General features: G+C 34.8%; 1 protein-coding gene across 1 annotated transcript in view; it reads left to right on the top strand.

Annotated features, from left to right (window-relative positions):
* The first annotated feature begins 984 nt into the window (after window positions 1–984).
* LOC127420029 (cadherin-like protein 26) overlaps window positions 985–12217 on the top strand; it is a 36462-nt gene continuing 25229 nt past the window's right edge. The window contains exons 1-8 of the mRNA XM_051661959.1: window positions 985–1151; window positions 3898–3951; window positions 4060–4155; window positions 6563–6718; window positions 6941–7088; window positions 9015–9190; window positions 9758–9886; window positions 11042–11224. Of these exons, the coding sequence (XP_051517919.1) occupies window positions 1116–1151; window positions 3898–3951; window positions 4060–4155; window positions 6563–6718; window positions 6941–7088; window positions 9015–9190; window positions 9758–9886; window positions 11042–11224 (978 nt within the window). The 5' untranslated portion in view covers window positions 985–1115. The remainder of the gene's footprint in view (window positions 1152–3897; window positions 3952–4059; window positions 4156–6562; window positions 6719–6940; window positions 7089–9014; window positions 9191–9757; window positions 9887–11041; window positions 11225–12217) is intronic.

Raw genomic sequence — 12217 nt, 5'->3', positions numbered from 1 at the left:
ACCACTTTACAAACATGTACACAAAACCTCTGGTCTGACTAAGTGTAAACTGGCAAACATCCAGCCAGATATTGCAATAAAAACAAACTCGGCTATATTTTGTGTCTTCACTTGTATTCCAATTTATTGATTTGTCTCTGGCTCATAATATATGCCCATAAACTCGGAGAACCTTGTAAGGAATATTGAGTTTATTGATAAACAGAAAGCATATATTTAGAGAAAGTGCAGATATGCATACTATGTTTCAAGTTTATGCTTTTACAATTTAATCGTATGCTAAAAATGAGTACAAGTAAAAATTTGTTTTTTGATTTACTCTTTTTTTTTGTACCATCTTCTGGTCTAATTGCCATGTTTTTCGCTTAAGTGTCTGTTGTATAAATGCCAAATCAGATTATTATTTAGGGTATTTGTAATATCAGATGGTATTTTTGCCTCTGTTTTATGGTTACATGTATTTGTTTTTCAAGTGTATTCATAGTTTATTGTTTATTTCAATATTCAATAAACTATGACTTGATATGTATTACTGTAATGTTTCAATATCTCAACATTTATTTCAAGTTTATTTATCTTATGCTATTCATGATGACTTCTCATTGCAAAGTACTTCTCGTTTTCTCCTCTTTATTATTGGTTAATTTATCAACAAAATGCAGTATTACAAAGTAAAGATAAAGCCTCTGTAGCCAAAACACATAAATCTAAGTAGATGTGAAGAGGCTTACCACCAAAAGCGTTTCTGATTGTCATATGGCAGATGGCAAACCGTGAAGCCAGTTTTTCCGCTTTAGGATGCAATTACTATTAAGGGAGGGAAGAATATGGTGAAACCTCACTCGTTGAAACCTCACTCGTTGTTCACACAGTGGCCACTCCCAAACTGCTGCCCTGAAGGGCTTTTGTGTTGATATGTGACTCATTGTATTGAAAGGCTCCATTTTCACACACACACACACAAACACGTATATACTCATAGATCCTCTGAATTGCACAAAAGTAAACAAAAAAAATTGTGGGATGTCTTTCTGTGCGTATAGTCTCAGTTAAAATGATTTGTGCAGGAGGTGTGGTGATATTTTAAGAGTTCTAACTAAGAGGAACATTTCAGCATGACGAAGATCAACGTTTTCCTGTTTCTACTTGCTGTGAGTCAACATGAAATTTAAAAATAGTTGTAATGCTTACATAACATTGCACATAATTGCATTTAATAATTGTGACTAATAAGATTTAATCTAATCTTTAATCTAATCTAATCCTTTTGAAAAAAAAAAAAGAAAAGCACAATTATTAATTATTAGGTGAGCTTTCTGAAATCTCACTTAATTTCAGCCTCAATAAACCAAGCAATCTAATGTGTTGTAAAAATATAAATTATGCTAAAAAGATATGATTCTGTGAATATAATACAAAAACAAGGCATTTAAACTGCTTGTTTGATTGTTTTGCAAAAAAGAAGAGATAGTGTGTGTAGTTTTACATCTTAAGTGTTTATACAATTACTAGTAAGTTAGAAAAATGTGATGTATTTAAAACTCATCAGTCTGAATTATCAGCATACATCCAAATGCCAAAAAAACAAAACAAAACAACAACAAAAAAACTGTCCATCTCAGATAATTTAGAAACACTTTCTAAATTCAAAACAGTTCAGTTGGATTAGATTTTTGCAACCAATTGCCTCAGTGATAATCATATTAATCTATAATGCTATTAATAGATCTTACCCATATAAAGAAGCCGTAAATACAAAATACCACATTATGCTGTATGTTATACCTGATGTAATGTCTTTGACACTCTAAATTATATAAATGTTATAATCATAGAATGTTCATCAGATTTTCAGGAAATAAAATTGTCATGGTCACAATTACAGTATCGCAGTATGCAGCACAATACATCTCAACAAGCTTGTGCTTGACTAAAAGGGTCATAAGCATGTTATGTGAAACTACGATACATGCAGACATGGAACAATTATTAATAGATTACAGATAATAAAATACAAATGATGCCTGGTGACAGACAAATGTCAGTGGTTTTGCTAGGTGATTTGTTTACCTGTGACTACGTTTTCCATGGGCAGTGTGGCGCTTAGCCATGCGAGTCTTGTGTATCACATTCGTTGCTTTATATTTTATGAACTAGCAACAATTTTTAGCAAAGTTAGCAGACTACAACTTGCAAAAAAAAATCTTTTTTAATATATATGACTTTATACTTTTAAGAATTCTATACAAACTGGAATGGGAAACAACATGGTGGTTCAAGAGTCTTGGTTATAAATGTGTTTCTTTACAGAGGCTTTACAAGTAATTTATTGGATTAAAGTAATATGGTAAACATAATGGACAACAACTTTACTATAATGATTAGGTAACACTTTACAATAAGGTTCTATATCTTAACATTCGTTAATGCACAACTTAATGAACAATAATCTCTTTTATCAGCATTTAGCCTATTAATTTTGGTTAATGTTCATTTATAAATGTACTATTGTTCATTGTTATGTTATGTTAGTTCATAACGCACTACAACTTTTAATATAAAAATAAAATAAATAAAAACATTTTTATTAGTATATGTAGAAATTAACCAAGATATGCTGTAAAAGTATTGTTGAGTGTTAGTTCATGATAACTATTGCATCTAATTTTGTTAACATGCACAATCTAATTGTAAAGTGATACCAATAATTCTGGGCAGGCAGAAGCATAATTATTATGTACCTGAGCTTTCCAGGCAAAAGTTGGAGGTTTTGCAACATGATCACAAGGGAAGTAGATCATTCTTGGTTGTATGCTATTTTTGGCATCATTTTGTAATTTACAATTCTGATATGATACAAAATTGTAATGTATTTACCAATCATACCAGTATTGTATATTTTTCACTTTTGTGCAGGGTTAGGAGGGTTACTTTTGAAATGTATTCCACTACAGATTACAGAATACATGCTGTAAAATAATTTGTAATGTATTCCGTTAGATTACTCAAGGTCAGTAACATATTCTAAATACTTTGGATTACTTCTTCAGCACTGGCAATTTTTTTCACATGTTTTGATTATAAACAAGTAAAGGATTTTGTTTTAAGGATTTTTAGATATTTTTACAGAAAAAACAATATTTATATTCTCATTAAGAATAAGAATTTTGCAGTACATCTTTGCCCTAATATCAAAGGTCTTAATAGAGAAAATGATGCGATGATACATGAATGATACCTCAAATAGTGCTGCTTGTTGATGAAAAGTGTGCTATTAGATCTCTAAGTGAACAGACTTTCAAATGGACAATGAAATAAAAAAATAAATAAAATAAAAACATTGACTTATATTGACGGAGGGATCCAAACCACATCTATACCAGAATATCTTAGAGAATTGGGGGTGAACTCTTTTGAAGCTAGTAAGCAACCACCTAGCAAACATCGAGAACATTCTAGCAACTGCATAAAAACTGTATCAGCTGGCCTAAAAAAAGCCTCTTTTGGACACTGAATGGCCAAGTTATGTGTGCTCGGGTTTTGTGTATTATTGCAATATCATGACTGTGGGTTAAAATATGAAAATAATATGCTAAAAAACCCAAGGATTAAAATTCATGTTGTAGTCACCATTTACTCATGCTCATGTTGTTCCAAACCTGTATGACTTTTCTTCTCCTGTGGAACTCAAAAGGAGATGTTAGGCAGAATGTTTCCTCAGTCACTACTCACTTTCCATAAAATGAAAACAAATGGTGACTGAGGCTCACATCTCTCGATGAACATGATGGTAAATTATTACAGAAATGTCATTTTTGGGTAAACTATACATTTAAGTGAGTATATTTACTCACCTGTTTTTTCCCTCTCTTTTACATTGTCTGGTCAATTCATCAGCTTGTTGAGGTGACTGCCTCCAACAGACATTTTGCTCACAACCGAGAAAAGCGGGTATGTAATCTGAAAGAACAAATCAAACTAGGTGTTCAGTTTGGAAATTGGAAATTCATCACTTCTTCATAACAGTTCACTCACTATAGCTCTCATTTCATCCCAAAGGATGCTGTTCTTATTCGTTCAAAGAGAAGATGGGTTCTGTCTACCATTGATCTTGAAGAGAACATGCCTGGACCTTTTCCTGCTGAGTTGACACAGGTAACTTCACCCTGTCACTGACTGGGGTATAATGCATTTACATTTAGTCATTTAGCAGATGCTTTTATCCAAAGTGACTTTGAGGAAAATAGCAAGCAATTTGTCATCCAAAAGTCAAAAATATCTGCAGTATCAAACTGCCAGGTTCTCAAAGTGGCCGGAGTAGTGTATAGTGCATTTAGTGTGAATTGGTTAAGTGCTCGCTGAACAGATGTGTTTTCAGCTGTTTCTTGAATGTTGAGATGGTTTAAGCAGATTGTGTGGAGGTTGGAAGCTTATTCCCCCACAAAGGAACAGAAAAAGTGAATGATTGTGAAATAGACTTTGTGCCTTTATGCAATGACACCACCAGGTGCCACACATTCATTGGCCACAGAAAGCAAGTTGGGACATATCTATCTATCTGTCTGTCTATCTATAACTCTTTTTTGTATTTTCTGTCTATCTATTGATCTATCTATCGATCTATCTGTCTATCTGTCTGTCTGTCTGTCTGTCTTAAACTTTCAAACAAGGCTTTTGTATCAAGGCTTTTCTATCTATCTATCTATCTATCTATTCAATTCAAAATGACTTTATTGGCATGACTGTGAATAATACAATTTTGCCAAAGCAGACGTATTAATCAATAGTTTAATGAAAGTTAAACAACATAACATATTATAACATGTCTGAATGGCAGAAGACAACAGCGTTGACATAAAACTGAAGATCAATAACACGTCTACATACTGTATAGATACAGTATATATACAGGGTTGGGAGGGTTACTTTTGAAATGTATTCCACTACAGATTACAGAATACATGCTGTAAAATGTAATTTGTAATGTATTCTGTTAGATTACTCAAGGTCAGTATCATATTCTAAATACTTTGGATTACTTCTTCAGCACTGGTAGATTTTTTCACTTGTTTTGACTATAAAAACTCTGCCAGTACAGTAAGACAAAATACACATGTTAAAAATACATTCTCTGAAAAACCGAAATATCTTATGCAGTGTTGATTCTAAAACAAGATAAATCTAATTTATCTTATTAAGTAAATATTTTTACAGGAAAACAATACAAAAATTATTATCAAAAATATGATTTTTGCTCTAATATCAAAGGTCTTGCTAAAAAAAAAAATTATTGTGATCCAACGTGAATTTTCTTGATAAAAAATATGATCGTGTCTGGTAACGATCAAGTAAAATGGCTAGAAATAGCATTTTAGTTTAGCGTAAAGCTGACAATTTACAATTCTATTTCTTCTGCTCCAAACTTACTTCAAACTTACTTCAGACTTACTTCTCTGTCTGCTCGTATGAATGTAACACATCATAAGAAATTGTTTCACTGCTGTTCAAATGCACTTTAGATCGCATCATTTATATGTATAAATGTTTTCCATCTGAAAGGACTAAATATTAAATGAAACAAATGACAATAAAATGCAAAGTAATCTCTTCAGTAATCAAAATACTTTTTGAATGTAACTGTATTCTAATTACCAATGATTTAAACTGTAACTGTAGTGGAAAACAGTTACTTATGTTTTGTATTTTAAATACGTAATCCCGTTACATGTATTCCGTTACTCCTCAACCCTGTGTATATAGTAGTATATTCACACACATAAATATACTGAGGATCACTGTGGTGAACAACTCAGTGACATACTGGGGTAATACACATAAAAAATATTCATCCACTGTCTCTCAGGCTGTGGCACATTAGAATAAATCTTGCAGCCAGTGCTGCTGTGTGTCCCTCTTCAAGTATTGTTTTGATTTTTTCTTGTTCTTTCGTGGTTGTAAAGTTGTTTATGCTGTTTGTAAATGTATCCATATACATAAATGTCCCTTGTAGAAAGTGCACCTCTATCTCGACCTCACCTGTCGTACAGTGAGCACATACTCTTTCTTCTATGGGTAACCATGTTTTTCTGTGTCTGCCTCTCTCGATGGCTAGACTGTGCTCACTTAGCCTGTACTTGGTCAGGCTCTGTCTCTGCTTTGTATCTCTGCCAGCCAGGAGACACTCTTCCAATCCATAGTTTGATTTTACAGTCCAAAATAATTGTAATTTGCTTTGTGTTTTAGTTTCATCATCCCAATGTCCCAGATAGATGTATTTTGGATTGTTTGATGATCTGTCTGTCTGTCTGTCTGTTTTAAATGTTCAAACAAGGCTTTATATATTTATATATAAATTTTTTCTTATTTAATATCCTGTTTCACACAAAAATACATTAGATCATGTAAAATTTATAGCAAACAACATATCATGTTGATTTTTCATAATATTGATCATGTTCTTGCATGATTTTCATTGTGGATTGGTTTACATCTTAATAATACATTTTCGTTCCTTAAAGTGTTTGATTATTTTTTTCTTTCTTTTTTCTTGTTTTGATGCCAGCTGTTCAATGACAAAGGGGAAAACTTCAACATCAAGTTTCGTATGAAAGAACAAGGGGTGACAGCAGGAACTTTGGATATATTTAGCATTGATGAAACCTCTGGAATTGTATACGTACGCCGGTCCATCGACAGAGAAGTGAACCCCTTCTTCCATGTGAGGTTCATTTACATGGAACACAAATGCTATACAAGAACTGTGTTGTTCTTCACATAAATAGTAACTATGAATAATATATGGCAAAAGCTGTGTAAAGATTCTTCTAAATATTTAATTTATGTGTTGAAATGAAATTACATGAAAGTGAGTAAATAATGACAGGTGTTTAATTTTTGGGTATGTTATTCTGCTGTTAAGCAAATTTTAATTCATTTGTAGGTGGACTTTGATGTTCTGGACAAGAAAACTGGTGTGGAGGTGGACAAAACATTGTCATTTAATGTGGAAATAAAGGACAAGAATGACAATAGACCTGAGTTCAGTCCAGTAACCATCCGAACAGCATTTCCTGAAAACATTGCTGAAGGTTCAGAGCATGCATCAATGCATTCTTAATCATCTTATGCATTAACTCTAATGCTGTTCCAGCAATTTGAACAACCTCCTAACCCTTACTATTAAACTTTGGTGTGTAATGGACATTAATTATACCCAATATCTTTCTTTTTTATGGAATGTTGCAGAAAATATTCCATCTCCCTGAAAGATATCACTGAAATAAGTGTCCTGAGATATCTCACTGGCCTCTGTGAAAGCACTAGACTGTTTAAACAGAAAACAAAAATGTGACCCCTTTTACAAAGGGAAGCCTACAAGCTAGCATAAAATAGCATAATGCGGCATAGACATTCTATGGGTGGTACACTGGCAAGGAGACAAGAGGCCATTTTTACTGTTACTGTCGTTACACCCTAGTTGACCATTACGCTCTCTCCTACGGTAAAAATGCAGAGGTTGTTATTTCAGTAAATTAAAGAATCTCTGGCACTGCTGCTCTTCTGTTTGGTCACAGTCTCAACAGTATCTCCAGTGTGGAGGGCGGTGTTTTGGAAAGAGTAGGCATGTCTAATTCAACGACTCAGTCTCGCAGAAGCTCCAGAATGACTAAAATTGCTTACAGCACATTTAATTCTACACTTCTAAAATATGCTTTACTACTGAAAAAAGAAAAAGAAAAACAAACAAATCTTCAAAAAATATTTTGTGATGTTGAATTTTGTTCAAGCTGAAAAAACAAAAAACAAACATCTTACAGTAACCAGCCTAGGCTGCGTTTCCCAAAAGCATCATAATCCTAAGTGAAACGTAGAAACCATTGGAGCTAATGGTCTTTACAATCAACTTAATCTTGCAAAGCTTTTGGAAAATGCAGCACTAAGCTTTAGCTGGTCTCCCAGCCTAATTAGGCAGGTTTGTTGAGACCAGCTAGATCAGTTTGGTCTGGCTTGAAGACCAGCTAAGACCAGAAACCAGGCTGGTGTATAGGCTGTTTTTTTTTTTTTTTTTTCAGTATGGACATTAACTGAGCTGTGTAGGTTTATTACCCATTTAAGTTACGAACTGAAAAAAACCTCTGAGATCTTAAGCTATTTTATCTACTTAAAGGGTTAGTTCACCCAAAAATGAACTATTTACTCACCCTTATGCCATACCTGATGTGTATGACTTATTTTCTTCTGCTTCTTTCTTGTACATCTTGACAGCAGTCTCCTTGGTGATCATGATTTCAAGCTTGATTACTCTTCCTATAGTGCCATCTAGCACTCTGCATATGAGTCAAGTCCTAGGAAGTGTAATCAAGTTTGAAATCATGATCGACTGCAATGGCAATATGTACAGTAAAAAAGTAGTACATTTTTTGTCTGTTTTACCCAAAACCAACTGGATAACTTCAGAAGACATTGATTAGACCACTGGAGGCTTATGGATTACTTTATGCTGACTTTATCTCCTTTTTGGAACTTTAAAGGCCTAATCACCATTCACAGACCAAAATGTAACTCCTTTTTCACTTTACATCTTGACAGCAATCTCCTTGGCGATCATCAGGATTTCATGCTCGATTACACATCCTAGTACTTGACGTATGCGCAGAGCACTAGATGGTGCTATAAGAAGAGTAATCAAGCAGTTTATTTATATAGATAATTTCATACATACTGGTAGTTCAAAGTAATTTACATAGAAATAATTAATAAATATCAATTAATTATTTTACACTCCATTACACTCCAAATAATACATTTCAGTGTTTGATTTTAAGAACTTTTTTTTTTTAAGAAATATTGGTATACATGTTGGGTTGTCACTCAATGTCCAATGTAAAATCTGTGTCCTGAAGCAAAACCAGTTGAGAACCACTGATTTATTACCTCTATCACAATTATAAAGAAAGGTACAGACTGGGAGAATGTTATATTTTTCTTGTAAACAAGCTTCCTTATTTTATTAGGCACACTCCCAGCAACATTACAGGCTCATGACAATGATCAGAAGGATACTCCTAACTCCCAGTTCACCATGAGTGTGCTGTCACAAGAACCTACTGTACCAAAACTTTCCCTGAAGACCATGGGTGGGAGCACTAAAATCCAACAACTTGCCTTTACAGGATGCTTTGATTACGATGTGAGTAACTTCTGCACATTCACATTATTAGCCCTGCTTAAAAAATGGCTTCAACCAGCCTAAAATGGTTTAAGCTGGTTTAAGATGGTCTCTCTGCCTGTTCAAGCTGGTGTTCATCTGCTTTAGTGGGGCAACCAGCTGGTCTTCCATCCTAAACAGCTGAAAAGTTCCCAAAAACCCCTCTAAAACCAACCAACAGACCTGACTAAGATAAGCAAAACCAGCTTACACTGCTGAAAACAAACAAACAAACAACAACAACAACAACAACAACAACAACAACAGTAATAACCAGCTAAAACCAGCTGGTTGATTGGTCTTAGTTGGTCTCCCAGCTTGGTCAGGCTAGTCTGTTAGCTGGTTTCAGAGGGATTAAGGGGCACTTTTTGGCCACTTTTCAGCTAGTCAGACTGGGAGACCGACTGGTTTCTCAGCTAAACCAGCTGAGCACCAGATTGGCCAGACCAAAAAATCAGCTCAGGCTGGTTAAAGATTTTTTTATTTTACTTTTTTCAGCCAAAAGAGCACACATTCACACATCTGTTGTTCATTTCTGTCATATTTTAGAAAGCAAAACTTTATAAAGTGCTAGTTGAAGCGAGGGATCAAGGAACACCTACATTGTCTTCAACTGCAACTGTTTTTCTGGATATCATAGACTCCAACACCCATGCACCAAAATTCAGTGCTTCCAGGGTGAGTTTTTACTGGCTAGTCAGGCTTTGAGTTGGAAACATTAAAGGTGAAGTGTGTAATTTTTAATCTTAAAATACTTTCTCCTGTCAAGTTTAATGTGCAGAGACAAATGTCCTTAAGTTATATCAGGAAACTCTATGGTGCAAGTATATACAGTAGGTTCTTCCTAAGCAATCTCTGTAGCCAGTAAACTTGTATTCACCTATTACTTCAAACATTTAAATAGTTTTACCTCATTCAGCTATTGACAAGCTTTAGCACAATATGAGAGCTTTGCTCGCATTTACCAACCTCCTCCCCAGCACCACATGTCTAGATCTGATTTCCTGGCGATCTGTTCTTGTGTACATTTTTGTTTTAGCCACAGCAGCAAGTATTGCATGCTTTTTATAGCATGTCTGTGTATGTCTTAGCAGTAGCAAGTCTTTGTACTTGCTCTGCAGCAGCAGCCTAGCATATCTAGTCCGCCAATACCAAACCTACTCCTTTCCATTAATAAACATCATTAAAAAATTAATTCAGAGAGATGTCATGAGTGACTTAACTGTAATTAAGCTACAGTATTTGTAGGCTGATTTCTCTGAAATGGGGGCAGGACTATCTGTTTGCTCAACCAATGGAAGAAAGGTGGAGTCCATGCAAAACCTGTATGAAAACAGTCATTACTAATAATCAACATTATTTTTGCTCATACTTATGGTTAAGGTTTCCAAAACCCTTTAGGGTTAGTTTTTTTCTTCTCAAATGTATTTCTTCAACCTCAGTGCATAACTTCCACACGATTTGTGCTATGGACTTGAACGATACCTCAAATCATGTGCTCTGTAAGAAATCACCTTGAAACCACCCAGAACACCTAAGAACCGCAAAGCAACTCCCTAAAATAATCAGAAGACCCTAGAAACAGCAGAATAATGCCTTGGCAACCACCCTTAACACCCTTGCATCATGGCAGGAAGTTTTAACGGACAAGGATTACATATTTTCTTCAGAAAATGCAAATAATTTATTAATTTTCCAATGCCACTAAAGGCACATAAATTACACACTTCACCAATAATAAATACAGAGCTTTATTGGGTTATTTGGTTTTGAGGTTTTTAATGTTGTGCTACAATGCTTTAATGCATGTGCATTGATTTATGTGTTGAACAGTATAATGCTGAGGTGATGGAAATGGAATTAAAGGAGATCTTAAGAATTGGCGTGATAGACAAGGACACACCGAACACACCTGCTTCAAACGCAGTGTTTACTATCGTGAAGGGCAACGAAGAGGGGAATTACAAGATTGTGACAGACCCCAAAACCAATGAGGGTGTGCTGTCTGTTATCAAGGTACTTTAAATTACACTGTTGCCTTTCATATTGCAATATTTAATGATGCTGGCAAGCATCACTCTACTATTACTCATAGGCTACTTAGAGGTAAAACATTTGAAGAAGTATTAAACCTCAGGGCTTAACTCGTCAGTCATTGTTTGTGCTACAGACATACTGTAAAATGATACCTCAAATCTTGTGGACAAAAAATCCCATAGACTTACACTAAAGTTACACTAAACCATATCAAGAGACCAGAATATCATAGAGACTTGAGGGTGGTTTTTTTGACTTGGGCCAGTAAACAACCACTTAGCAACCACCCAGAACAAACTAGCAAATGCCCGAACAACCACCTAGACAACCCTAGCAACTGAATAATAACACCTAACAACAGAAGACTTTTGCAAATGCATACCAAATGCCATGACTACCACCCCAACATGACCACACAGGAAATCAACGTGTTAGCTCTGAATGTTCATGTATCCTGAAATCGACCCCATTTTGCTGCGCCATCCCCCATACAGATATTTTTGCATCAGTTCACACATGATCTCATTTAACTCTTGCATTATTGATAGTGTGGTTCTGTTCCCATGGAAACCAGGATGTAATTGTGTTCATATAAACAATGGTGAGTGTGATTAAGAGGTTGCATTTTTGCTCTTAAAATGCATTTTTACATTACTGACTGTTAGGTTTAGGGTTGGGGTTAGGGAGTAGTGTTAATAACATATGCAATCCTATTAACTGTATTACATAATTTACTACAAAAAATACACATTTCACCGGGAAAATGCAGCTTAAATTTGCCCTTATGATTAACAACACTTCCAGCTTTGGCCACTTGGAGCAGTGGTTTGAATTTCGATAACACAGTAAAGATCTATTTCAACGGAAGAACTTCCAGCTGAATGTCACCGAATTCACAGTGCGATCAGTCTGACTGCTGTCATGGTGACGAGTTGTGCACATCCACTCACATTTTCTTCAGAAAATGTAAAA

This window comes from Myxocyprinus asiaticus, chromosome 29 (assembly GCF_019703515.2).
Source record: "Myxocyprinus asiaticus isolate MX2 ecotype Aquarium Trade chromosome 29, UBuf_Myxa_2, whole genome shotgun sequence".
In the NCBI taxonomy this organism is placed as follows: domain Eukaryota; kingdom Metazoa; phylum Chordata; class Actinopteri; order Cypriniformes; family Catostomidae; genus Myxocyprinus; species Myxocyprinus asiaticus.
The sequence above is the reverse complement of the archived record's forward strand: the minus strand, read 5'-3'. Positions and strand labels throughout refer to the sequence as shown.